Raw genomic sequence first — 27,324 nt, 5'->3', positions numbered from 1 at the left:
CCTCACTGTCATGGTGCCTCTGACACCCAGCTTGTTCTGACTGAAGAAAAGGATCCTCCATACCAGTCTTCTTGTTCCCTGTTCAGCTTTCATCACTAGTGCCCTGGATGGAGTTACTGGGGCACTGTCCTCAGCCAGGACTCAGTACTCCAGGGCTGCATTACCCACTGCCAGCCCTCCCTGTGGGAATTACAGAATCTACCACAGCTCTGGAGTTTGCAGAATGATGCACCAAAAAAGGAGGAAGACACAAAGCAGCTCTCAGGTTTATACACTTGTTTTGAACTAATAACTACTAAGGCAAATAAAATTTGCAAAGCGGCAAATGATGCAAAGCAGCAAATGATGCAAAGCTGACAGGAGCTCCTGTCCACCAGCATACCAAGGGGGTGATAAATAAAAAGGAAGTTCATTTTCTATTAGGAGAAGGAAATGTTTCTCCCCATATATAATGTGCGCCAGGGCCAAGAATTGGACATGATAGACAAACATTACTGTTGATAACTGTAATATTCACAGATGTAATTATTTATGGAAACAATTTGAAAGTGACAAAAAATTTCATGCTTCAGACCTCACGGCAATACTTATTCAAACCTAAACCCAAGCATGAACAGTAAACTATGGATTACTGGGTTACTTTCTCCTTTACCAAACCCCTAATCTATTATGTAGTCATCTTTTAAGTCAGCAACATATACCAAGTTTGCCTGAGACAAGTCTTAGTCACATTATTCACCGAAGTTATCCTATTTACTTTACTAGAACCACTTGAATGATTAAAGTAAATAGAATTTGGTGGCAAGATTTGCCTCACAAATGCATGTCTCCACTTGATTTTGTCAGTCTCCAATTAGTCCCAGATTTCTGTGTCTCTGAAACTGTTGTTCCAGATATGAACTCATTAACTGTGTAGAGATGGATTTTTTTATTCCCTGCTCAGTATTTGATCTCTGTGACTGTAGCTTAGGAATTAATCGGATTTCTTCTTGCCATATTTCACTGTAAATATGTAGCCAATTTCTCACAAGCTTCCAGTCTTTCCTCTGATTTCTTCTACTTGTTGGGATTTTTAAATCCTGTTTAGTGTTCATGATCAAATACTTGCCAGAATACTGCAGTTACTCTAATACTTCATGGTTTTAAAACATGTCACTACACTGAAAGAATCAGAAATTTCTAGAATAAAATATTCAATCCTGGGGGGGAAAAAGGGAGGGGGGGAAGCAAGTTGTTTTGGTTTTGCCACAAGGAGAATTTTTCTTTTTTAGAAATGTAAATGAAGATTAAGTTAGCTATGAAGGTTGCAACAGAAGTTTAACATTTATATTCATTAGACAGAGAAGTGATCTGCTGCCCAAGTAGTAGGGATATACTTACTTGTGATGTTTCATTATCACATTTACCATATGTTTCATTTTTCACTGCTATTCTTTTGCATGAAGACAGACAGTAAAAAACAGTAAAGTAGTTACAACAGTGATAACCTGTCTTATGTTATAGGTAAAATTGACTTCTTGTGCTGGATATCACTCACCCTATTTCACCCCATTGTCTCTATTTCTAATTTTTTCCAGCACTTTGATCACTGGCATCTACATTTGCAGGGAGAAGGTGAGGGAGGAGCATTATGGCTACTGTCTTATTGGAAACATTCCTTAGAGCCACTGTTTGAGCTCATTAGACACTATCCTGATTTCCAAGCTTTACAGCCCCTCCCTTCTTCTGTGAACTTTCTGTATTCCCCAAAGCATCTTAAAAATTTCAGGTTCTCTTCCTTCTTAACTGCTGTTACAAAAGTGACAGAAGATAAGATTGGTGATAGGACAACAAAATGGCACTTCAAAAAACACCCAGTCTTAGAATCTGAAGAGCATGCTTCATGCGTTTTACATGTTTCACTCTGTTAGAGCAATTTAGCTCAGTGCAAGACTCTCTTTAGATCTTTACCAGAATTGAGCAACATTAGTAGTAATTCAAAGTGCTCTTTAAACGAAGGTTTTTGCTTCCCAGCTCTGCCTTGCTCTGTTTTATATATGACCACCCTTTTATTTATGATTATCAAGAATGAGTGTTTAAAAGTTGTTTTCTCTAGGCTCAGTTTTCACATATGCTGGCCTGGTGACACAGGCTCAGCAGTTCCCAGGTGTTAATAAATTCCTAAGTTCCTCTTCACTCTAGAAAGCTGCAACATATCCTTATTTCAAAAAGCACAACTGGAGAGGCTGACTTCAGCACTCATCAGCCCGTATTTGTGTAATGGGAAGAGGAATTCTTGTAGAATCCTTTTTGGACTCAAGTAATCCCAATTCCAAGGTTACCTGAGTCACTCTTGCAATGTCAATGTATTTATAACACCAGAAAAAGGCAATCTTTTTCCTTAAGTCATTCAGTCACTCTGCATGTATATATCATGTTGTTTCAGCATTATCAATATCATAGAATCAGAGAATCACAAAATGGCCTGGGAAAGCAAAGCAATTTATCTTCTTGTAACTATACAAGAAGTTAATTGGACTTGATTTCTCCGCACAGGAACCCAGACAGACATATCACAATGCATTTTTCTATCACTTGCTAATTTTATGAATTATGATTATATGTGCTTTGTGAAAAGTACTCTTCCATTACAGAAATGCTCTTTTTAGTACCAGAAGAGTATAGTGGGCTTAGACAATTAGAAAATTCAGCTGTGTGATATTAATGGCTACGTATTAATCTCTATGAAATTTCTAAAATTTTGTAAGGAAGCAGTATTGGCACAGTTCTGCATCTGTAGAGCTTTCTTGGATGTTTTATTGAGCCTTATGCTGCAAGACAGGATCTGTGTTAAACCAGCCTCACTACTGCTCTGCTCATCGAAGTCTTAGTAGCTTTGCATATATTATAACAGTTTTTACATGCCTTGAATTTCTTTTTATTAACTCTATTGTGGATATCTTAAAAATATAGACTTCTTACACAAGTCAGTAACCAACCTTGCCTAATTCTAATCAGTGCACCGGGAAGTATTTTAAAAGGTTGAAGTGTGGCATACCATAAAGTTACTGAATAATATTTTGTTCCAGTATAGTGATACTACTTTCTTAATACACTGTATCCATACAGAGCTCACGGTTAGATGATAAGAAGAGGAAAAAAAATTTTCCTTTACTTCTCTTGTGAGCTTTGTCTGATGTGGGTACAACCTCAGAAGCCCCAGTGTGTACCTACCCAGCACAAATCTTAACACACATATCCACACTAACTCTCTTTCATCTTCGCTGTAATCTGGGTCTCCCATTTCCACTCCTTCCTTACTGGTTGAAATAAAATATTTCTGTGGATACCCATCTGACTCTGAGAGACACTTTCAACTAATAGTGAGGTTCACAAAAAACACTGTGTTGCCTCATCATAATTTTTAAGTAGCAGAATCTTAAGGTGATTTCTGTTGTGAAGTTTCCATCAGATTAATCTTGATTTCTCTCTCTTTTTTTTTCTTGTTTTATTTTTATCTTTTTTTTCTTTGAATTCTTTCCGTAGCTGTAACTTATACAAGTTACAAAAAAACACCACCACCGGTACCCCCTCGTACCACTTCCAAGCCACTGATCTCAGTCACGGCACAGAGCAGCACAGAATCCACCCAGGATGCCTATCACGACAGCCGGACTCAGAGGATATCCCCGTGGCCGCAGGACGGGCGAGGGATGTACAACTCCACCGACAGTTTGGACAGCAACAAGGCCATGAATCTCGCCTTGGAGACTGCAGCCGCACAGCGCCACGCGGCCGAGGGCCAGAGCACCTCCATACGCACCAGCGACAAGGCCATTTTAGTGACAAAAGCAGAGGAGTTTCTTAAGAGCCGGCGTTCCTCTATAGGGATTCAGGTAGCCTATCATTAACATCTGCCTGTGATGAATTTCTTGTCTGCTGTCTGGAAATAGCATAGAATGAGTCATTCAGCTTCACTGGCTCTAATAATCTAACAAACAACCCCTGGCTGCTTGGTGTTAATTGTGATTCACATCATGGCAGCATGGCTGTGCAGAAAAGTCTTTGGCTAATACACTGTACCTGAAAGAAAATGAATGAATAAATCTCTAGGGAGGTTACCTGTCATTAACACTTGATATGAAAATTATACTGCAGAGCTACAGGTGAACAGCATGTTCATCTCCTTCTCTCTATGAATTCACAGTCCTTTTTATAGAACTATGCCAGCTTCAAAATGCTTGACTCTATTTTTTCCATTATCTTTCTCTTTTGACCTTGGAAAATGTGTAATGCTACTCGATCTTCAATTATTCTCCCTAAAAAGAGCCCCCCTGCCCTTACTTGTAGTTGTGCTGGAAAGAAGGTACCAAGAAAGAGAAAGAAATACAGCATATTTCATTACTTGTAATGAAATTACATTAATAAACAGAGTCTTAAAGCACTCTTCCATTTGTCCATCAAAACCCACAATATTTATTTCACCTGAAAAAACATGTGTCAGACTGTGGAAAGCTCAGTCAAGTTCTGTTGTTTCAGGCAAATGAAATAAGACAATTCCAAATGCAAATTTTGATTGCTATTTCTTCTACTAAATGGAAAGTACTAGATAGCTGGCAATGGTCATTTGTTTAAATCTCTAGAATATACCAAGTAGTAATAAAAATCAGAAAGTTGAACTTGCAAAGAATGTAAAGTCCTTTGAGACAGAAGTAGAGGAAAATTTAGGCTTCTGTTTTGATGAATATTTCCCTTTATATCACTGGGGTTCACTTCTGTGTTAAAAATATCTACTTTTGCTAGATCGACTATAGAGGAAATGCAATTTATTTTGTTATAGCTATAGGTATTGTAGCAACAGTAACACAGATCTTGAGAAGGTAATAACTCATGTAAAAAAAGCCCAGCAAGTGACTGTGTATTGGAAAAATACAAGAATTTACATGGAAGTATATTATTTTCTTTAAAAAGTAATAATTCCATTTCCTTTAATTTCACTATATAGTTAGAGAGAACTGTTTGGGTTAAGCATGTAACAGCTACTGATGGAACTTCAGGTTAACATTTTAGTGTGGTGTAATTTTGCTGTTCCATTATGTATTAGACTAATGGGAAGGAATCAGCTTTGACAGCAACCTGTTTGTCCATTTCTTGGCATAAAAGCGTTTCCTTCTGATTTTTCAGATGCAGAAGGGTAGAATATAATATAAGAACAATGGTAAAATATTCAGATGGATACTTTTCAAATGTTTTACAAAGCAAGTAGTGTATCCCGAATTGTTCAGAGAAGGGGCTTAGAGATAACATGGAAAAGCTCAAAGGAGCAGCAAGTAATCTTTGCTACCTTTTAGCCCCTAACCTGAAGCTTACTTTTCAGTAACAAATAGTACCTAGTGTTGTTCTTATCCCTTCTTAACAACAGCTGTACACAATTATATTTATCAGTGTTGGTGTCTTGATTTGGTCACTCCTGATATTCCAGAAATTAATTCTGGAACTTTGATTACATCACTTGATCTTGTTTATTACTGCAGGTGATGACCAGTACTTTTCACTGGTCTCTGACCCTTCTTTGTATGTGTTGTGTTTAATAATATGTTCTTATAATCCACAAAAACACCCGTGCAATGATTTGCAGGAAGGCAGCAGATCTTCCATAGCAACTTGTCATCTGATGCTTGGCCTGTAATAGTGGTCCTCAGGTGCACACGTGGAAAAAGACAAATACTGTTTGCAACAGCAAGTCTTAGAAGGACAAGCTATTTGTTATCTTTTGAGAAGTACAAGCTGCTTGGTTGTACTATTTGGCATTAGATAAGATTATATTTGCAACAGTAGCCTGAGAACACATTCTAGTTGTTTAGGATTTTTTTCAGCAGTAAGTTTCAAACTTCACATTAGTGAAAAAAATACATTTCTGCAGTATTTTTAAATAGGAAATGCATTTTGTTATATTACTATTGCCAGGTTTGTATGGAATGAAAACACAGCATAGAACATTCTTATCTCAAACTACACAAATAGAAATTTATGCACTCAAAATACATTTGAAGTATTTAATTTCTTTTAGTCTTCTGCATCAAAGTACCTTGGAAAAGGATGTTTTTTATTTGCATATTTCCTTGATTGACTAAATAACTTGTTTTCTCATTAGCATTCCATGCCAGGGTAATGCATTGAATTTGCATTTATTTGCATTAATTAATTTGCTATCAGGATGGTTAATTTGTGTGGTTCTTCCATTCCTTTAACACGTTGATGTGGGAATGCTTGCCAGTGGAGCTTCATACAGGAGCAGAGAGGCACAAAGATACAGAGTGACCAGCGATGCTGCTGCGTGTGGAAATACTGTGGACCCAGCCTAGGGCTCCCATGTCTTTGGTATATATGGTTTGTGTAGTGTGCATGTAGTAAATAGAAGTCCCTTTAGAAAGTCCTGGCATACTTAGGCATGTGCCAATAGGATTGGTATTCACATGCACAGAGAGCCCATGCTCCTCGGGAAGCACTGGACTTAGTATGAAGATCAGTAGCACCCTGTCTGCAGAGACAGAGAACAGCACAAATACAGTAGCCCATCTTACGGTATGTTAGTCCTATTCCAGATGGGAATTTTGAGATAAAAATAAAGCTTCAGAAACAAAGCTTTTCCAGCTGGTGGGCTTCGGGGATTTTTTTGGTTTTGGTTTAGCTTTTTCATTACCATATTTAAATCAAAAGGAATATTGTCAGACATGTCAGTAGGCACTGGGAAAAAAATGTTGATTCCTAAGTTCAAATGAATTACAAAATACTAATTTTGAGATTAAAAATTTAGTCAGCAGTATTAAGAATATATATTCATATAAAGAATAAAACTCTTGTAACATTAGTAGCAATAAACTTCATATCTGTCTTCTGTCATGACAGCAAAAGACTAATCAAAGTATTTGAATTCAAATGGAAAGTAGAGATCGTCAAGAGTAAAATAACCTCTATGTTAGAACGAAGTTGTTGCTAAGATATTTTCCAGGATTTTCCTTACTCTTTTGCCCACCCTGATATATATGCTAATGATTAACATTCAAAATCTTCTCTAGTTATAAACCATTTCATATTAATAGCATTTGGAATGTGAAATATATGAGAAAACATGTCAAGAAATTGTTCCTTATTTATTTCAAGTATTTCAAAATGTACAGCCTTCTATCAGTCTTCTGAAACATACGGTTTCTTCTCTATTTAAGAGACATCAAGGCTTCTCAAAATGAACAGAAACTTCAGAAATGAATGAGATGGAAATGAATGTTCTAGGTGTGAAGGCTGATTCATGGTGGTATTTTTGGAGACAAGCACTAATTGCAGTGTAGAGAATGGACTCTGTCATCTTCATTTATCATCAGGAAATGACACTTCAAAATACCTAGTGGTTTTTTTATAATCTCCAGAATCTACATTAAACAAATCATTCTTATAAATCAAAGGCTGTATCCAGGAGGATTAGTGCAATAATTGGCCTGCTGAATTTTTTTGTGCCAAAAGGAGATCTTCTGGATAATATTTATATATATATTTAGTAGCATTATTCATGTCAAATGGTAAAAACTTTGTTCCCAATATTCTTTAGTCTCAAACTGGAATTTCCCTTTAACACAGAGCATTTTTTACCCCCATGGCACAGGTACTCAGATGAGCATCTACATTTTCTTTGTACTGTTTAGGTTATAACATCCTTGTCAGTGCTCTACTTCAGTGTACACATATCCATCAAAAGAAATATTCTCATTGATTACACTGGTCTTTCGATCATAAATGATCCAAAGTTTTAGAAGTGTTGTTCATTGTCCTTCTAAAATGACTGTCAGATCGTGGTTTTGTGAGAGAATGTGGGAAGTCCTTGGCCTGGAGAAGTCAGTGAATATTTGTTGGTTCAGAGCAATTTGCTACTTAGCATTAATTGCACTAAAAAAGTTATGAGCAACCTCTACTCTGTGCATTAATTTCTTGCTACACTCTCATTTTAGTTTGACATGCATCCCACTTCTAAACTCTGGCATGTATTGTTTGCAAAAAAGTTTTCAACCTATTGTATGATATTCTTGTGGTAATTAGCATTTCCTGTGCCATGCCATGTATTTTAGTCCAGATGTTCTGTTGGGAAGTAGTGGAGCAGCAAAATCGAGCTCTGTGGTGAGGCACAAAAAAATATCTCAAGCATGAAAGTGTAGGTTTATTTTAGTGGATTTCTAAAAATCATTTTGAAAGACTATACCTTTTTGGTATTCCATCACGTAAGGAAAGCAGTAGCTGTGAGTACTGTAGTTTTATTTGAAGTATTTTCCCTACTTTGAAGTCACTGCATACAAATGAGATTTCCCTCTACCTAAGAGTGGTTATCTGAATTCACAATTACATGTACTTGATCTAATGTCAAATATAGTGTTTTCTACCCTTTTTTACTCTTGTTATCACTGAGAAGCCTATGCAAGAGAGGAAGGGTGAATTATTTCCCTTCCTGTACATCATCAGAGATTGTTTATTAAATCCTAATAATAGAATAAATTGGTTACATCAGTGAAAACCCATTGAGGGCACTGAAGTCGCATAGGGAGAGATAGTGTGGCCTGAAGGACTCTTACTTCTAATGTTTATGAGAGATAAGTGAAAGTCACCAGGTTAAAATCCGTTTTCTTATGCATTGAATATATTAACTTCAAGTCTCTCTTAGAGACAGTGTGTATGGAAGGTTAGACTGGAATTTTTAAGACACTGCAATATTATGTTGCAGTGTCCATGTTTAAGTGCTTGTGTTTAAGAGCAGAATAATGCTATAATACAAAAATAAAGGTTGGTTTTAAATAATTAAAGTTATCAGCTAAAAAAGCATAGTAAATGCTTTGAAGGAATAATTTAGTTCACACATCCTTTTCTAGAATGAGTGCCTATGAACAAACTAAGATTGATTATAACAAGAAAGTTATTTGCAATAGTGATTTGAATTTATTCAAATAATTTTGTGTTTGTATAATTTACTTGTAGATCATTTATTACCAAGGCAGTGCCAGTATCTGATAGTTAGTTTTCAAATTTTGAGCTAGATCAGACAGCAGTGACTGATCACAGAGGATTAATAGTATTGTCTGCTCCTTGTATTGGCAGAAAAGGACATGGAGGGGAGTGTTATGTCTTTGTGAAAGGTAAGATATAGAATCATGGAATCATAGAATATCTTGAGTTGGAAGGGACCTACAAGGATCATCAATAAAAGAAATAATCTCAAAATGCTCCATTACATATGATATTAATATTATAAACCTTGTGGACATAACCCCATAAGACAACATTTTTCATGGGAAAAAGTGCTGATCTTTAAAGAACTTTAGCTCTTCGTTTGCAATGAGAGAGGAAGATGATGTGCTGTATTAGATCTACTAATTTCTTCTGCTTTTGTCAGTGACTGGCTATTTTTTTTCTTTCCTCTTCTGTGGAAGACTCCATCATAATCACATAGTGATATAATTTTTCACATTATTTAGCTTTGCTGAGATTGGGCCAATTTGCAAATATTAAGGCTTTTAGAACCCATGCAAGTATTAAAAAAATAATGAATCAAGGAGAATAACAACAGATTTATTAAGACTTACTTGAGTTTCAAGAGCCACACAGGCAAACCACATGTATTACTTTTTCTCCTCTGCTCATTTGAATCTAGGTTGGCCAATCTGATTAAAGAGTTTCCTGCTGTTTTCTAGCAGGAGTCTTTATAATGTCTGTCATTCAGAAATGCGAAGACTGGCCATACACACATTCAGAAATGTAATTTATTTGTTCATTTTTTTCTTTATGACTGCAAATTATTGTCTTATTTCCCGCTTTTACTTTTGTTGGCATTTGCTTCCATTTTCCATTTTGTTGGTTGTTACAATATTTGCAATCCTAGATTGCACACACGCACGTACGCACACAAAAATTGGCATTCACCTGCTGTTACAAGGTGCAGTGAGAAAATGAAAGCATTAAAATATCAAGGCAATCATCAGGTTATTTAGTTAGTGTCAGTTCTGGCAAGCTGGAGGGAAGGATAGTTTGGCAAGGGTTTATATTTAGAGGTAAATAATATAAGTTTTATTTTGATACCTGGGCCATCATTTTTCTGATAATTTTGTTTTGAATAAAATTTTAGAGCTTATTACTTCATTTATACCTCTGAATTCTAGATGTCAATTGCATATTGAGTAAATTATTCAGGATTATATCTCTAGGTGAAATGCCAGCAAGAAAGCACTCGAAATCATATAGATGAAAAAGATTTTTTTCTCAATGTGTTGCATCAAAGGAGAGATACCAGCCCATCCAAAATATAAAAGGTAAATCTGCCTCCACACATCAAAAGCAGAGTTCAAAAGAAGACCGGCTATTTACTACTAACCCAAACGATGTAGCTGGCAAAAACAGATACACTTTCGATATGCAATGCGGAAGAAGAGATTGTGTTGCAGGTCTGCCTGCTTTGTTCCAAAAACATCAGTTGGACAAATTGATGTTCTCCATAGAGACCTTTCCTTATTTATGTCTTTAGACCATTGTGTTTCCAACAGCACTATGTCTGAGCTGCTCAGACACCCTTGTGGAAACCACAAGTCTATTCTCTGTCAACTGGCTGTTTCTCACCTCCAGAGTGTTACTAGCCATATGTTAGCCCCACGAGTATGATACTGTTGACCTTCCTTAATCTATTTCTGTGTTCAGAAATCTGGCCTCCACCTCATCCCCCAGGACTCAGTAGGTCCCAAGGAGCACAGTATGTAGAAATGGTCATCCTAAGGATATTGCTCTATGAAGGAAGTGCAGTGCTTTAGAAGGAACTGAAAGCAAAGACTGACATGTGTGGATATGTCAGCTTGGCTTCATCTGTCTGGCTTTGTCTCAGGTCAGAATTGGCACACAATGCCTGTCTTTCCATGCTGAGCCATGTGAGCGAGCAGGAGGCTCTGATAAATCCTGCTCTTTGGTGTCCCTGGAGCCATCTCTTCTCTAGGTTGAACAGCCCCAGCTCTTTCAGCCTGTCTTCATAGGAGAGGTACTCCAGCCCTCTAACCATCTTCATGACCTTCTCTGGACTAGCTCCAACAGGTCACTGTCCTTCTGTTGGGGTCCCCAGAGCTGGGCACAGCACTCCAGGTGGAGTGCTCTCATAAGAGCTTCTTTTGGTGCAGCCCAGGATGCCATTGGCCTTCTGGACTGCAAGCACACTTTGCCAGTTCACATTCAGTTTTTCAACCAACAATACCCCCAAGTCCTTCTCCTCAGGGCTGCTCTCAATACACTCACTGATACTGTATCAACTGTCAGGATTGCCCTTAGCCTTGTTGAACCTCATGAGGTTGCATCAAGCCTGTCCAAGTCTGTCTGGATGGTGTTCCTTCCCTCCAGTGTGTCAGCTGCACCCAACAACTTGTCATCAGCAAACTTGCCTAGGGTTCACTCAATCCCACTGTCCATATCACCATCAAAGATGTTAAATAATACTAGTCCCACTACAGACACCTGAGGGACACCCACCACTTCTTACATGGTGGTCTCCACCAGACACCTGGTTTCTCCACACAGACACTGAGCTACACCCTATGAGTGCAACCATCCAGCCAATTTCTTATTTAGTGAGTCCACCCATCAAATCCGTGTCTTTCCACTTGAGATACAAAGATGTTTTGTGAGACAGTATCAAGTGTTTTCCACCGGTCCAGGTAGATTACATTAGTCACTGTTCCCTCATCCACCACTGCTGTAACCCTGCTGTAGAAGGCCACCAAATTTTTCAAATGTAATTTGCCTTTAGTGAAGCCATGCTGGCTGTCCAACACAGTCCTAACTGTGGTCCACAGCAATTCAGATGTACTATGTCTCCTAAGTCTGCAATGAAATCCCCTAATATTACCTAGTCACTACCAAGACTGGAAATGCTCAGGAGATCAGATTTCCTGTATCACTGTTTAATAACCACTGCATTTTCTGAGCATAGGAAGAAATCTTGATTTTGAGATCACAGTCTTAAGCATCCCTATAATGTCAATTTCCAAATTGCCAAATGCTTTCTGTTCTGTAAAACAGAAATATGGTCTCCTTCTCCAAAAAGTGTTTGATAGTGACTCTGTCTGAGATCAAGGGAACTTCTCTGGATTTTTTTTTTTTTTGTTACAAGATGCATCCAGTATGGCTTGGAAGGCCATGGTGTCTGCTACATTAACAAGATCTTCCAGTCTTCTTATTTACAGGAGATGAAATCTCTATTTGAAGACATGCCTTTTCATGGCATTACTTTCTGTAGTTTAGACTCAGTATATTCCTAAATTATGTGTTTAAACTCAGACTGAGTGGCTGCTTTGGGGAATGAACCCCAGTCCCATAGCTCTTAGCAACAGTTTAGACTTCTTAATCACTCCAGATGGTTTCAACATCAAATGGCTTCCTCCAGAAAATGTTTCTTCGCCTCAGACATCATCTTTCTGCTAGCGCTCATACCGTCACACCCAAGAGCCACAGTCTAAGCATTTTGTGTTATCTGCTCTTATTCACTACCACATCATAGAATCACAAAATGGGTCAACTTGGCAGGGTCCACAGTGGGTGATCTAATCCAACCTCTCTGCTTAAGCAGGGTCATCCTAGAACACATTGCACAGGATTGCATCCAGATAGTTCTTGAGGTATCCCCAGTGAGGGAGACTCTACAACCTCTCTGGCCAATCTGTTCCAGTGTGTGATCACCTACACAGTCAAGAAGTTCTTCCTCATATTCAGGTGGAACTTCCTGTGCATCAGTTTTTGCCCATTGCTTCTTGTCCTATTGCTTGGCACCACTGAGAAAAGCCTGGCTCCATCCTTTTGGCATCCTCCCTTCAGATACTGATATACATCGATAAGGTCCCCTCTCAGTCATCCCCTCTCCCTTTGAGAATAAGTTGACTTCACTCTTCAAAACATGTCCACGTATATTTCAGCTCTCACCACAGTAGTCAAAGCTTCAAGCGCAACTTGCTTCTCTGCTCCCCCTCAACAGGCTACATGAGTGTCTCATTCTTGGGCCAGTTAATTCATGAAATGAAAAACAACCTATCTCTAATGAATGTGGTTTTTATGCAGCTTTCCTCATATCACTGAAAGGACATAAGGAAGTGCCTAGTCCCTCACTTAGACCTGAACTTGTTATCTGAGGCTCTTTTGGGCTCTTCTGTGCTATAAATAAGGCTGTCTTTCCTGATAAATACCTTTTGTGCTAAGAAACCTGACTTTATGGCTGTTCTACTTAGAACAATGTTCTTGCAGGAGAGGGTAACCCTCCAAGCAGCTTAGGTTCTCACTTGTGTTGCAGCCAAGACTCTTAACTAGAAAACCCACTTGCCTGTTTTTTTGGTTGTTTTTTTTTGCTTTTTTTCCTCCAAGCTGCTACCTCTGTCATTGAGGCTTTTTTTCACTACCAACATCAAGAGGAATCTTTCTTTTTATACTGACAGCACCAAGTCCTGGAGACTCTTACCAAGTCTGATATTTTAGTTCTCTCAATGCACTGCCCATCCAAGTGAATATAGCCAGCTTCCATGCAGCTGCCAAGGTGGAAACAGATGACAGCATGCGCTGTACCCTAGACCTTATGCAGAATAAATTGAATTACTGGGAGATGTGTCTTTCCCTGACAGTTGCCCAACTGATAGCCAGAGATTTTGGCAAACCTGTGCCTGATGCTACGCTGTACAGTTCAAACATGCCATTAACATTTACTAGAGAGTTCTTACACTTGCTGTTTTCATGAACATGTCCAAGACACACACAGGTAAATACGAACATGTACTAATTACTGTCTGGTGTTCCCATCCATGTGAATGTACATGGAGCTATGGCTTAAAGATGGCAAGAGAAGTTACCAGCAACTGGCTTCTTCAAGAAATATAGTCCACATGTACACTCACTTCCCACCCTCCTTCCTCCTTGTCTCTACATCCTTTCAGAAACACAGTGAGATTTGGACTGTGAGGCTGAGAGAGAGCTGAAAAGACCATCAGGTTCTTTCCAGAGGTGCCTGTGACTGCTGCAAGAGGAAAAGTTTTCTTGTATGAATTCACACATGGAGTGTGCATATTGAAAAACTGGTCGCTGATATTATTTTTTTATTTAACAATGAAAATATCATTCAAAAGGAAAACTCAATTCTGTTCTTTTTTTTTCCCTGCCTATCCCTTGATTCAGTATAATTTCCATACTGCAGCACTATCTCTGTCTGTGTCAAAGACTTGAGGGTGGTGTGGTGTTGGTGAGTGTTATATAAAATCCCACAGAAACTTGCAAAAGCAAAGTGGTCTCAGTCATGAAGAAAATTCTACTGTGAATATATCTTGGTAAGCATATTTCAGATGGGAGTACTATAAAAAGTGCATAAATTACTTTCTTGATATAGCGTTTTCAGGACTATGTTATTAAGGAAGGTGAGACTGGGCATTCTACTGTATCCCTTACATCATTTAATGGTTTTATATTTGCCAATACAGTTGTCAATAAAATTTCATAGCACCATTTCTTTTTATCACTTGCAAGCTTATGGGGCTACTTGAGATTTTATTTTATTTTGTAAATCAAGGAGTATAATGAGATTGGTTTATAATAATATAAAAAGAGGCTGTCCTGTGGATTCCTCATTCTAAGAACAGCTCTTCCAGACCAAGCTTACTTCCTGATTCCACCAAACTGTGTAATTGCATCTGCTTAGGTTTGAAATAGGGAATTATATAGCAGAACAGAAGTACTTGTGCAAAGCTTTGATAAGACAGCACACCAAAGCAATGATACCAGGCTGAATACCTATTACATTTATTTTACTGTGCTAGGTGTTTCTTAGCGGTAAGAGATTAAATATATAATTAATTTTGAATGAGTGTGTGTAGAAACAGTGCTAAGTTGTCAATGCTAACTCTGCAGATGTATCTTTTGTGTTGAATTAGGTGGAAACAGCAACTGACTCAGATACTGAAAGCAGAGGCCTACGGGAATACCACTCTGTTGGAATACAAGTGGAAGATGAAAAACGGTAATTCAAGCATGTAGAAAAATCTGTAGTCTTTTATAACACAACACACATTTGTAAACAGAGTTAATAACAAGCGTCTGGCAAGTGCTGCTCCTAAATAATTCACAAAGCCAAATTTATATGCATGCTTGTCATTTGGTAAAATTTGTAGAGATTACTTAGCAGTTGCTTCATATTTAGCTAAATTTCCAGTTTTTAATTGGAAAGAAGGAAATGAAAGTATTAAATTGAAGTAGTGGCTTAATATAATTTCATTATTGGCAGAACAAATACGAGGAGCTGTATATTGGAACAGTCTTCCTTCAATAGGACTCCTCATGCTGATCTAGGCTTTCCCCATCCACACAAGGAGATATACCGGTTAGGATGTAATCCATGATACCTTTTTCCTAAATTAGAATCAGTTTTTACACTTGTTCAGTCCTCTAGTTTTGTAAAGATGCTGGCCCATCTACTAACCCACAGGTTATCCCTGGTAGGCACTGTTTGTCAAGTGCTGAACTGAGACCATTATCTCATTTCATAGCAGCTGTCAGACAGTATCTGGTTGCTGATTGCCTTTTGCTGTCATGGACTAGAAGTAATTTGAGACAATAGGCTCAGATGTGAAAAGATTTCACAAATAATCTCTTCTTCTCTAACTTTTTAACACAAAGCTTTTCTAAAATGTCATTATTTGGTGTCATATGAGACTAGAAAATCAACCTTTAATGGGCACCCTATAAACCAAAAAAAAAACCCCAACCCACAGTCTTAAACCTGCTGCTACTATTTTTCTTTTATTAGAGGATTCTCAAAAGTCCTAAGTTAGCAGATTTTCAGATTTTATCTAACTGAAATTCTTAACATTTGAAATTTTTTTAATATATGTACTTTACAGTCATCTATCAGGAAGTTCTAGTTCTGCTAGTTATTTCCAGTTCATTTACTAATGATACATGTTATTTTGTAGTGTGAGAATAAATCAATATTTACTTCCAGAGATAATTTGAATTATTTTCCTTTGTATCCTTGCTCAGATCAATGACGCCACTATGCATTTTGTTTTTCCTCTCTGTTGCTACTCACTGTCTTATTTCAGAGATATGCCTCTGTATTATCACATATGTTATCTATATGTCTTAATCTCTTTTCTTTCTTCCCTGTTCACCAAGGCACGGACGATTCAAGCGCTCAAACAGTGTAACAGCAGCTGTCCAGGCTGACCTGGAACTGGAGGGTTTTCCAGGACACATCACCATGGAAGACAAGGGACTTCAGTTTGGCTCGTCATTCCAGCAGCACTCAGAGCCCAGTACACCCACCCAGTATAGTGCAGTGAGAACTGTACGGACACAGGGACTGTTCAGTTACAGAGAAGATTATAGGACCCCAGTTGACACAACAAACCTTCCACCACCAGAACCCTGGCTGGAGCCAGCCATTGAGACAGTAGAGACTGGTCGAATGTCACCTTGTCGACGGGATGGATCTTGGTTTATGAAGTTACTACATACTGAAACTAAGAGAATGGAAGGATGGTGCAAAGAAATGGAAAGAGAAGCAGAAGAAAATGATCTTTCTGAAGAAAGTAAGAACAACTTTTTTATAGAAGTCTGCTAAAATAAGAAATATGTTAGGATAAAGCTGTGAGCTGTGGTTTTCCTTTACTCATACTGTAGGACCAAAGACTCTCTACAGAACCATAAGGTATAACACTATCCTGCAACTGACTGCATAAAACAGCATTTCCCAGAGTAAGGTTTTGTGGAAGTATTTAAAGACCCAACTTTAGAGTCAAGCGCAGGATCGAAGTCTGGTATTAGATACAGCTCAAATGTTGCAATAGCTCCATCCATAGCTCCAACTCTGACACATCCTTTACACTCACTTGTATGGCTCCAGTGCTTGACCCTTTGCCAGAGCACACGGGGTGGTCCTATGTGAACATTGGTTCACCCTTTTCCTGAACCTGCAATTTTAACTCTTATTAATGAATAGCCATTTTAAAAATGTTTCTATTCCTTTACAGGCACTTCAGGCAAGAACAATAGTTAAAGCACTTCTGCAGTTACACAGGCATATGCATTATTAGAAAATTCAGTTGTATTTTCTTATTATAATTTTGTCAAGAATCATTATTATTCTCCCGTGTCCTGTAGACTCCTTGAAAGGAGTGATGGGTTAAAGTGAAAAATAATGTAGACTATTTTGGAACAAGATCCAAGCCAGCACTAATGATAGTAATATATCAAAGTGGTCCTAGCACTCAGTAGCCAACTCCCTGTGACTCCCTTTGAGGTCAATTATCCTTGTTCTTCAGGCTCAGTTTTATAAATATTTCAATCCCTGACAATCTGAATTATTGTCTCAGCTGAGTTTTTCTCAAATCACAAATTAGTTCATATTAAGTTTTCTTACTAGCCTCTTTCCCTGCCCTCCCTCCACGTACTCTTTCCTGGTCATCTTCTTTCCCCCTCAATGAGTTCTTGCTATGATCTACCCCCAAGTCTTGAGACAGGCCAGTATGGTGACTAAAAGGCCAAATTTTATTTCTTGTACTGACCTTTTCAAAATAAATAATATCTGTGTGTTTACATCATCTTTTTTTTATTTTACAGTCATATTTCTACACTATATTGTGTCCAAGTCTGCCGAGTAACAACATAGGATTTGGCGAGGGGTGGGGGGTGGGGTGTAAGACTGTTTTTCCTTCCTTCAGCCTCTGGTGCTTTCTGGACTGTGGGTTTTGTTCTTATTTTCATCATGGCAGAGCTGAGCTGAGAATTTTCCCCTTGCATTGATACTGTGAAGACTTTAGTACCCTCCTAGGGGGTTGCAAAGTATAAATAATAAAATATTTTTATTTGATTAGCCCATATGAGAATTTCCAAGCCTTCTTTCATAACAGTTATTTCTCACTACATTTTACCACGTCTTATCTTTCAATTCTCCAAGTTTTCGCACTGCTGAATACTGACATTTCAATGCCGTGTTGTAAGAATCCCTAAGCACCTGCTTCCCAGATCACCTGTTACTGATGTAGGGACATCAGTGCTTCTGATCTGAAGCAGAAGTTCAAAGAGCAAGATTTTGATCTCTTTGGAAAGAGTAAAATTATTTAGAGTGCAAAGGGGAGAGACACACAGGCAATTAGCCCCTCTCTTTCCCTAGGATGCCAGTGAGGCATCTGCAGGCAAGAGCTGGACTTCTCCTATCTCTTCTCTCTGCAAGCTCTTCCTGGTGCACAGCCCTAGTCAAATCTGCAGCCATATGAAATGAACAGGGGAAGCACACTGACATCAGTACTCCTCACTGGGAGACACAGAGAGGCAGTTAGCAGTGTTATTCCTTGGAATATGAAACTGTGTACTACATGAGGAAAACTTTGAGGAGCTGACTTTAGCTGACTACCTGTTCTCAGGTGCAGAACCACCCTCCTTCCCACCATGTGAAGTTATACTCTTGGACTCCAGAAATACTCTGAAACACCTTGTTGCATGGTGAATTGGCAATCAGGGAAATAGTTTTCTGTAAATTGTACAAAGGACATGAAGACAAAATGGACTTCAGTAATTTTTATTAATATTTGGAGTTAGTGACACCCTTTTAACTTGGAACATTTCAGTCAGAAAACAAAATGTAATATCAGGATTTTGTTTCCCCATCTGTAGAGGAGCTCTAATCTGTAAGAGAAAAAAGAGGGGAGAAAAAAGAAAAAGAGCAATTCCCTGATAGAGAATTGATAAAACACAACTGAAATGGACCTTTGAAATCCCTTTATCAAACTAACAAAAATGGGTTAATTACTTGCATTTGGGGGAACATTTTGGCCTCCCTAATAAAGAAGTTATTATCGAATAGGTCTATGTAGCATATCCGAAATGGAAGTTTGTGTTCAGCTGATTGTCAAAAGTAAACTCCAAAGTTCCAGTTTTCCATTTTATGTGACTCATTTCAAGAGACCTTCCTGAAATAATTTTCAAATTACATTATCTTTGAAATGGTATCCCTTCACCTACCAATGCTTAGATCAAGTAAGAGGAAGTTTTCAAAGAATTAATTTCACCAAGAGAATGAGCTTCATAGCACTTTAAAAATTCAGTGTGACTAATTTTTTTTCTGTCGAGTCTTTAGCACATTTTTTATCCCCAGTTTGAGCTACGGAGCTTATAAGATATATATCCACAAGAACTTAATGATATTCCAGCATGAAATAGATCTGATTTTTTTAAATGTTTGCCATTCCTTGAAGAAAATACACAAAAATGGCCAAACCAAAAGCAAATAAATATGGTTTTCCATCTTCCAGCAGGAGCTACTATTCCCGAAACACTTCACAGCAAGGTTTGCACATTCAAACTGTCATTCTTAATGCTGAATAATTTCTTTTTGGCCTGGGTATATTAATTGTACCTTAAGGCCAAATATAGCTTTGCATCTCATGGGAGAATGCTGTCCTTATGATGCCACTTCTATTTCATTTTAAACACAGGAAGAGTTAAAATAGAACTGCATTTTAGAAAACAATTTCATTTTTGGCTTTAACACAATAGCTCCAAGATCACCGAGAGCTGTCTGATTGCTGTATTGATTTGTTCTTTCACTGTAGCTTTTGTCTTATAATGCTGTTTTAAGAACTTCACTCATCAGGTCTTAGAAAAAGAGAAAATAATCATTGCAGCAAAAATAACTTCTCTGTCCTTTTCATAGAATTTGTTTGTTTGGTCAGTTGCCATGACTTATATTTTGAAGTCTCTGCAAAGTTCATATATTGTTTGTGGGGACAGTTATCTGTGTTCTAAGTGTTTAATATAACATAGATAGATAGATAGATAGATAGATAGATAGATAGATAGATAGATAGATAGATAGAGATACAGATGTAGATCTATTGATAAATATAGATAGATATGTGGCTGTAACTGTTCCCAGGGTTAGTCATCTGATCATTTGCACTAGCAGGGTGCCTGCAAGCAATGATATGTGTTTCTCATGGGTGCTGACTGGAGTTTCAGTTTTACACCATGAAAATTGTGTTTGGCTATTACTGATGTGTAGGTGATGACAAGAAAAACACTCTCAACTGTCACAAAGCTATTGAAGACCAAGAGGGTCAGGACTCTGCCTCCAGTGATGGCAGCAGGGAGAGCAGCTCAGGGAGGGGGAGAGCAGGCCAGCCAGGGGGGAGCCACAGTCCCTGCTCACGGCTCGTGGGCAAGGTCTGGCAGAGGGAAGATGACTTCCTGGGCTTCTTAGTGCCACTTAGTGCTTGACCTCTGAAATACTTCATTATGGAGAACAGCTGCACAGAGTTTACTCTCACATAAAAACACTAATATAGGCTCAAAAATTAACTACAGTATAGACTATGCCAGCAGAAAAGTTGTTTTGCTGGTATCTTCCTCACCATGGTTGGGAGCTCTGCCGGCATAGCTACATGGTAAAGTGATCTCTAACAGGGAAACAAATAAAGGTATTAGAGAGAGTGAAAGAGCAAAGTATCACCCTTCTCTCCCCTTCTCCTTCATTCCATGAATGGATGCTGGATTTTTCCTTGCTAATCCTCTGGCTGATATTTCCACAGTACTGCGAAGGCTTTATTTAATAAGGCTGAATAGTAAAAGAAAACATAGTTAAATCTCTCATAATTTGGGGAGGGGGGAGGAGAGGGGGAAATAAAAACCAACAAAAAAACCCTCACAACCAATTTATTTTAGTATATTCATCAATTAATTATCCACAAAAGCTTTCTTAGGTGTTTGACCAAATATGGGTTATCCTTTAGTCAAAGAGAAATTACTGACATAATTTTCTAATGCTTTTCACAAACCTATCCTTCAAGAACTGCTGAAATTTACATTTTCAGTGTTGTGAATGACTAAAGAATGTCTTAATTGTCCTGAAACAGTCTGTAAAGTCCTATAGTGTGGAATCCAAGAATTCCTCCTATCATTTCTATTGTTCTGCTGAAATTTTCTCCTCTGTGAACTCAGCTTTGTTGAAGTAAATAGCAAATTTGCAGCAAGTCCCACTTGGTGCACAGGGATTTCATTGTCCTAACTAACATCCAGAGCACTGCCAGCTGGAGGTTGTGTTGTCCTAAAATGCCATCTGAACATTATATATTTATTTTTGTGCTGACATGCTCTGTTGATAGTGAAAAAGATATTTCTAAAGATTACTAATTTAGGTTTAAAGATTAGACAAATGTCATGCCCTAATTTGAGTTAGGAGGATGAACTAACTGCCAGTTCCAATTTTTTTCTAGGCATATTTTCTTAGGTTGTTTGTGGAGCAATTTATTTACAAGTAGAGGGGGAAAAATGGAATGATCAAATGGAATGAAAATTTAAATTAAAACACATCATTTAAATAAACAGTAATGAATGCCAGAAGCAGATTGATTGTTACTGGTTTCTCACTGCCAGTATAGCAGTGGCACAACTGAGCAAAGCTTTTAACCTGTCAAAAGTAGAGTTACAAAATCAGATTATAATTGGTTTCATCAATATAGACATCTACCCCCTTTACCTTTGTGATATGAAATCATTTTTGATTACAAGATTTTGTAGAATTTCTCAAGCAATTCCACACATATATAATACTAGCAATTTTGTAACATGTTTACTTCAGGGGATAAGACACCATTGTGTTAATTGTGCAGTTTACACAATCTCTAACCAAGATGTAAATCCTGAGTCTGTTTTTATTGAAGTCCTGGTCAGCATTTTGTATACATTCAGAGCAGAAGTCATACAGGACCACATAACAGAAATGGAGTGCTTCATACAGGCAGGGAGCAGAATGAAGGTTGAGTGACTCCTTCCTGACATTTGGGCAAATATAATATTATCTTAACGGTGGTAGGTATATGGATTATATGAAAATTATATCTATTTATGCATGTTGGTAGATTTTATCATCATTTATTTACAAGAAAAATCTTCTAGGCACCACCAAACCTCTCAGTCTCTCCAGTCTCTAACATTCATCATTCTTTCATGGAGATAATCAATCTGCACTCATCAGAATAATTCCCCAATGCATGAAATTAATAACAAGGCTTTGGATGTCTATTAATATTGTGCTAAAGATTATGAGTTGAAGTGTTTTAATACTTTAATTTAATTACAGCAAAGTAGCATGAATATTAGGGATTCTAACCTCTATGTTTTATTACGTCTGATTTACTTATTAAAATGGAAATAGAGTTAGATCTTTAGTAAATGCTAGGGCTGTAATTATACATGTGTATTCAGCACTGTGACTCAGTGACACATTCAACTAGCCCAGTCTTACATCTCTGCCAGATTTGTATCACACAAAAATTCTGCACTGGGCTATAAATCACTACTGCTTGTTGACGTGATCTTTCAGGGTAATGAAGATAAAATAAATCCTTATTTAATATGGGGGTTGGGGTAACATTGAGATTCACTAGAAAATATCAGACATATATAGATTCTGTCAGGATCTACTTTTTATAGTAGGTCTACAATCAATGCCTCTTACTCAGGCTATGTGAGTATAGTTCATAGCTATTTGAGGTATGAACTATAAAATTCAGCAAACTAAAGCTGAACTGTATTGACTATGAGATAAGCACAACCATCAGCCTATGGAATCATCTCACTTTCTTTCTGCCCAGTGAATAGCTGAACATAGCATGAAACAGGCAATGTCAGAGACCTGCTACAGCACAATTCCTCATCCTGGAAAAGAAGGAATTCTGACCCCACACTGGGAGTTTGTGTAATGCCCTAAGCTACAGAGCACCAAGAGAAAAAAGGAGGATACAGGATGTTTGTCACAGAACTCATCACCTTTATTAAAAGTGCTGGGAACCAAATTAAAGCAATTTGTTTCAGATCAAATGAAATATTACTTTTTTATTTGTTTTTTTGTATGTTTGTCCAGGTTTTAACACTCAAAACATTTTTTCTGTATGCCAATAATGCCATAGAGGAAAGTGAGGGTTTTGGTGATCAAAAAACCCAAACCAATAAAAATACTTTATTTCATCTGACTGACAAAACAAAAACAAACCCCAATGAATTACTCATGAAGCCCTGAACCACTTAACCCTTTCATAATGGATGTCACAGAGGACTGATGAATTCAGTATATTGCTGTTTAATTTAGTATTGTGGCACAGCTGTACTGTTTATCCAACAGAAAATGGAATAGAGTTTGAGAACAGCTCTACACATTAACACATGCTTTGAAAGTTACTGAGTTTATAACTGGAGCCCAAAACTTTCAAATTGTCTCTTGCTGCTACTCGTGGGTGAGCAGATGTTTCACTGATCTAGAGAAAGCAGAATTAAAATGTAAAATCTACTACCAAGATCCTGGTTTCACATGCCGTCCTGTACTTATTCTAAATAACAACAAAATGTTAAGCCCTACTGGAGTTTAATGTTTCCTATATCATGGGCTGCAGATCAGTTCTGCTGTACTATTGTGTCTTCATTCCACCCTTTCCATTCTGTTTGAATTATCAGTTTGGTTTCCCCAAATGTAAGTAAAATACGTCAAAATAATTGCTGTCTACCCTTACTTCACCTCTCTATGTCTTTAACATTATAAAAAGATTTGGAAATTCTCCAGCTAAAATCAGTCTTCCATTGAGACCACGGTTTAAAATGCTTTTTGAAGTGTTACATTTTCATCACAGAGATGGATGTGGAGGAAAGGAAGTGTAGGAAAGGATATGTAGAAAGGAGGTGTAGGAAGGGATATGTGGAAAGGAGGTGTAGGAAAGCATGGTGCTACCTATGATATATGTCCCAGCAACTGTGGGAGTCAGGAGGATTTAGTTTCTTAGGGATAAGCCAGTACCCCTAGGCACTACAGTCAATAGAAAGACAGAGGCATCTCCAGGAAAAAATTCAGCTCATCTGAAAATAAGTGCCTAACATGGCTAAGCTGACGAGCTCAGATCACTGATTACAGAGCATTCAGAAATTTTAATTTAGACAGATGACTCTTGGAAACAAAGTCAAGCAAAATGAGTTTGGTCCCTATCCCCAGTGCTTATGCACACTGTAAATGGACAGTGGGGAAATACCAACATATCCATGGGGGCTGATCCTGATTCAGCAAAGTCCTGGAGTATCAGCTTGTGTCCCACTTTTTCTGAAGCTCCTGTGCTGAGGACTTTGTGTATTTTCCTTGGTAGACAACCTGTAACTCCTAATGTGTTTAATAAGACATGTCTCAGAGATGTAATTCCTCTGAGGATCTCATCCTTATGATAGGAGTATGTTATATTACAGTTTAATGTATTAACTTCAGAACAGACAGGATAAAGAGAGTTCACCCGAGGATCATCCACACAACTGAGTGAAATAATTTGAGATTGCAGAACCAGAGAATATTATGTAAGGTACATGTAAAGCTCCCTTTGACATCAAGGTGCCACTGAGCTTTCTTATATCTCAGTCTTTTTAAAAAATATTTTATGTGTATAATCACAAGCAACAAACCCAAATATTTATTTCCCTTATAAAATAAACAGGAATTTCAGCTACATATTTTTGAGCTGCATTTGGCATTTACTGCCAAACCCCATTTATTGGTAATAATCTGTCTGTGTGTTTAGTTCTAGGTAAGATCCGAAGTGCTGTTGGAAGTGCTCAGCTCCTCATGTCTCAGAAATTCCAGCAATTTTATTGGCTTTGTCAGCAAAATCTGGTAAGTCACTATGCCTGGCTATTCTTCCAGAGTTTAAGGTTATTTGTTCACAGAATTTTAGAATTTATTATTTTTACTTCAAAAACAACAACAGTAGCATTCTGAAATGTTATTTTCATGTCCCACATTTTGTCTTATTGCTCCCCTTCTTTAAACTTTATCCTTAAGTATGGTGCTAGTACATTTTTTTTCAAAGCAAATATGTAATTCCAGTAATTTCAGTCTGGTTAGATTTTGTCTTTTCTCTTTTTGCTGTCTTTATTAAAGAAAAGAAAATGAAAAGGGAACTAATGCACGTTTTCTGAGACATAATATTATGGCTTATTTTTGTAATACCCTAATATAGCAACGATATTTCAGGTAAGAAAGGGGAAAATTTCACATTACAGTAAGTGGAGAATAGTAAAATAGAATAGTGGAGAACACACGATCCAGCCTTCTACCTACCTGAAAACAGGACTGATCTTGGAAATGAGATATACATAACGTTCATAAAATTGGGTTGCATAATTTGCATTGCCAATTATATATAAGATGTCCTAGGGCTAAAGGAACAGATGCAGTATATTACTTATGAGAGTTACTGCTATTGTTCTTGAAGTTCATTAGAGACTAATTCAATTCTAAATGTTATCTTCATTAATATGACAGCAGCCATCAGTGATACAAACATTGCGGCAAGATGATACTAATCAATAGAAGAATGTAATTCTTCTAGCTACAGTTGGTGGTAGAACACCTTTCTTTGAGAACACTCAAATACCAAGTGTAACTTTCTCCTTTTGACTGTCCCCACACCTCATATATTGAAAGAGCAGAATTCTATTGCGTGCCTGACAGCAGACATGACCTATACGTCTAGTTAGATACTTTTCTTTGTGTGTTGGCATTTGCCCCATAACTTTTAAGGCAGAACATCCATTCTGCAAAAACCTACTTGCTACTTTCCATCCATAAAGTTAAACATTCAGAATTTCTGAAACTGAAATCAAATATTACTGAGAAAGTTGTGCCAAAAAGTCATACCTTCTGATAGAAAATAGTAAGATATGTGTCCTCATTAGGAAAGAATCCAATTATGTACTTCAAAGACGCTGTCAAAACAAGAATTTTAATAGCTGTTACAGAATGACAGAGGAAACATACAAAGTCAGGCAAGCAGATGACCACGTCTGTATTATCAAATACATCATGTGTGCTCTCTATCTAGTAATTTGTTTCATATAAAAAGGAGGAAATCATCACTGTCTAAAAGTTTCTCACTGCAAATTTAAAAATGCCCTCCATTACCTGATTAAGCTATGCAAACTAAGATTTGGAGAGCCTAACCTCCACTCCACTTCATTTATCTTCAAGTGGGCCCAGCACTTGTGCTGAGAGCATTACTGTGATAGCAAATGCAAGTCCTGCTCAGCACGGCTGTCAGCTATTTGGAAGTGAGAACAATTCATTACTGCAAAAGCAATAGGAGCACAAGGAGAAATCTACAGCTTTGCAGACTGCATGACCAGAAAGCTGGCAAGATTTTACATCTCTCTTTCTTATTTGGATAATAAACCTTTGAATTCCATAACAGCAACTTTATCCCACTCTGGAGATTTAGACTCTGAATATTCTTCAGTTTCATTAAACCAGTAATGGGCTCTGCAGAAAACAGCAACCGCAAGACTGGACTTTAGGTCATCCATGTTTGGAGGCTTTTCTTCCTATTCCTAATGACAGAGTTTGTTGCTAAATAGTCACTTAGTGTATACCCACAGCAGGCTTTCCATATGCTCCTAAGGCAGCATCGTGGTGCCCCACGGGAATGTTGCCAGCCAGTGAGTTCCTTTTCTTGAAAACATCCAACACGTACAGGGCTGCCACACAGCGGTTCCTACGACAGTGTTCAGCACCTATAAGCATGAATGTAGGACAAAGAACAACAGCATTTAATTCTGCCAATTCAAAAGGCAGCAACGGTTTAAGAAGAGAAATATACTTACTCAAACTGGAATTTAACCAGGAAACTCACCTATCTCCTGTGGACTTTTCTAAAGGGTCATGGGAACTTTAAGGGGCACATTTGATTACACTCTGGGTTAAGACCTCTTATCAAAGACCCTAATTTAAGGTAAATTTACAAAAATTTAAGCTCCGATGAAGTTTTTTTTACAAATCTGTCTGGCTATCTGCTACATGTATACGGTTCCCACTAACTACTTGGGAAAAAACCTATTACTGATTAATAACTACTCCCTTCTAGATTATTCACATTAGTTCTTGTAACTCCCAGGTTTTTTACCTTGAAGTGTCCTCCAGCATACTCTCTAGTCAGCACAGATCCTGCTCACCTAGTGAGATCCTTGCTCAGTATGTCATGGTTGCAGACAAAAACAGAGCAGCTCAAGCACCAGCTAGGTACTGGTTGCTTGGTTTAGGCTTCATTCAGAAGGAGGGCTGCAAAGCTGAATTCCAAGTACAATACAAATTAATGAGCAGCTTCTGAGAAGAAGCAGGTTTAAGCCAATCTTTTCAAAACTTAGTTAGCTGTAATAGTATTCATTTGTGCCAGCATTTATTTGTGAACTGTGGATCTGTATGAAGCAGGAGGCAGCCCTCTTGTGTCC

The 27,324-nt window shown here is 37.8% G+C and overlaps 1 protein-coding gene across 15 annotated transcripts in view; it reads left to right on the top strand.

Annotated features, from left to right (window-relative positions):
* DLGAP2 (DLG associated protein 2) overlaps positions 1-27,324 on the top strand; it is a 455,535-nt gene that overhangs the window by 416,737 nt on the left and 11,474 nt on the right. For all 15 annotated transcript variants that reach the window (XM_032681606.1, XM_032681592.1, XM_032681591.1 and 12 more), the window contains 4 exons: positions 3,526-3,875; positions 14,952-15,037; positions 16,192-16,607; positions 24,624-24,715. In XM_032681606.1, the coding sequence (XP_032537497.1) occupies positions 3,526-3,875; positions 14,952-15,037; positions 16,192-16,607; positions 24,624-24,715 (944 nt within the window). The remainder of the gene's footprint in view (positions 1-3,525; positions 3,876-14,951; positions 15,038-16,191; positions 16,608-24,623; positions 24,716-27,324) is intronic.

Source organism: Chiroxiphia lanceolata, chromosome 3 (assembly GCF_009829145.1).
Source record: "Chiroxiphia lanceolata isolate bChiLan1 chromosome 3, bChiLan1.pri, whole genome shotgun sequence".
Taxonomy (NCBI): domain Eukaryota; kingdom Metazoa; phylum Chordata; class Aves; order Passeriformes; family Pipridae; genus Chiroxiphia; species Chiroxiphia lanceolata.
The sequence above is the reverse complement of the archived record's forward strand: the minus strand, read 5'-3'. Positions and strand labels throughout refer to the sequence as shown.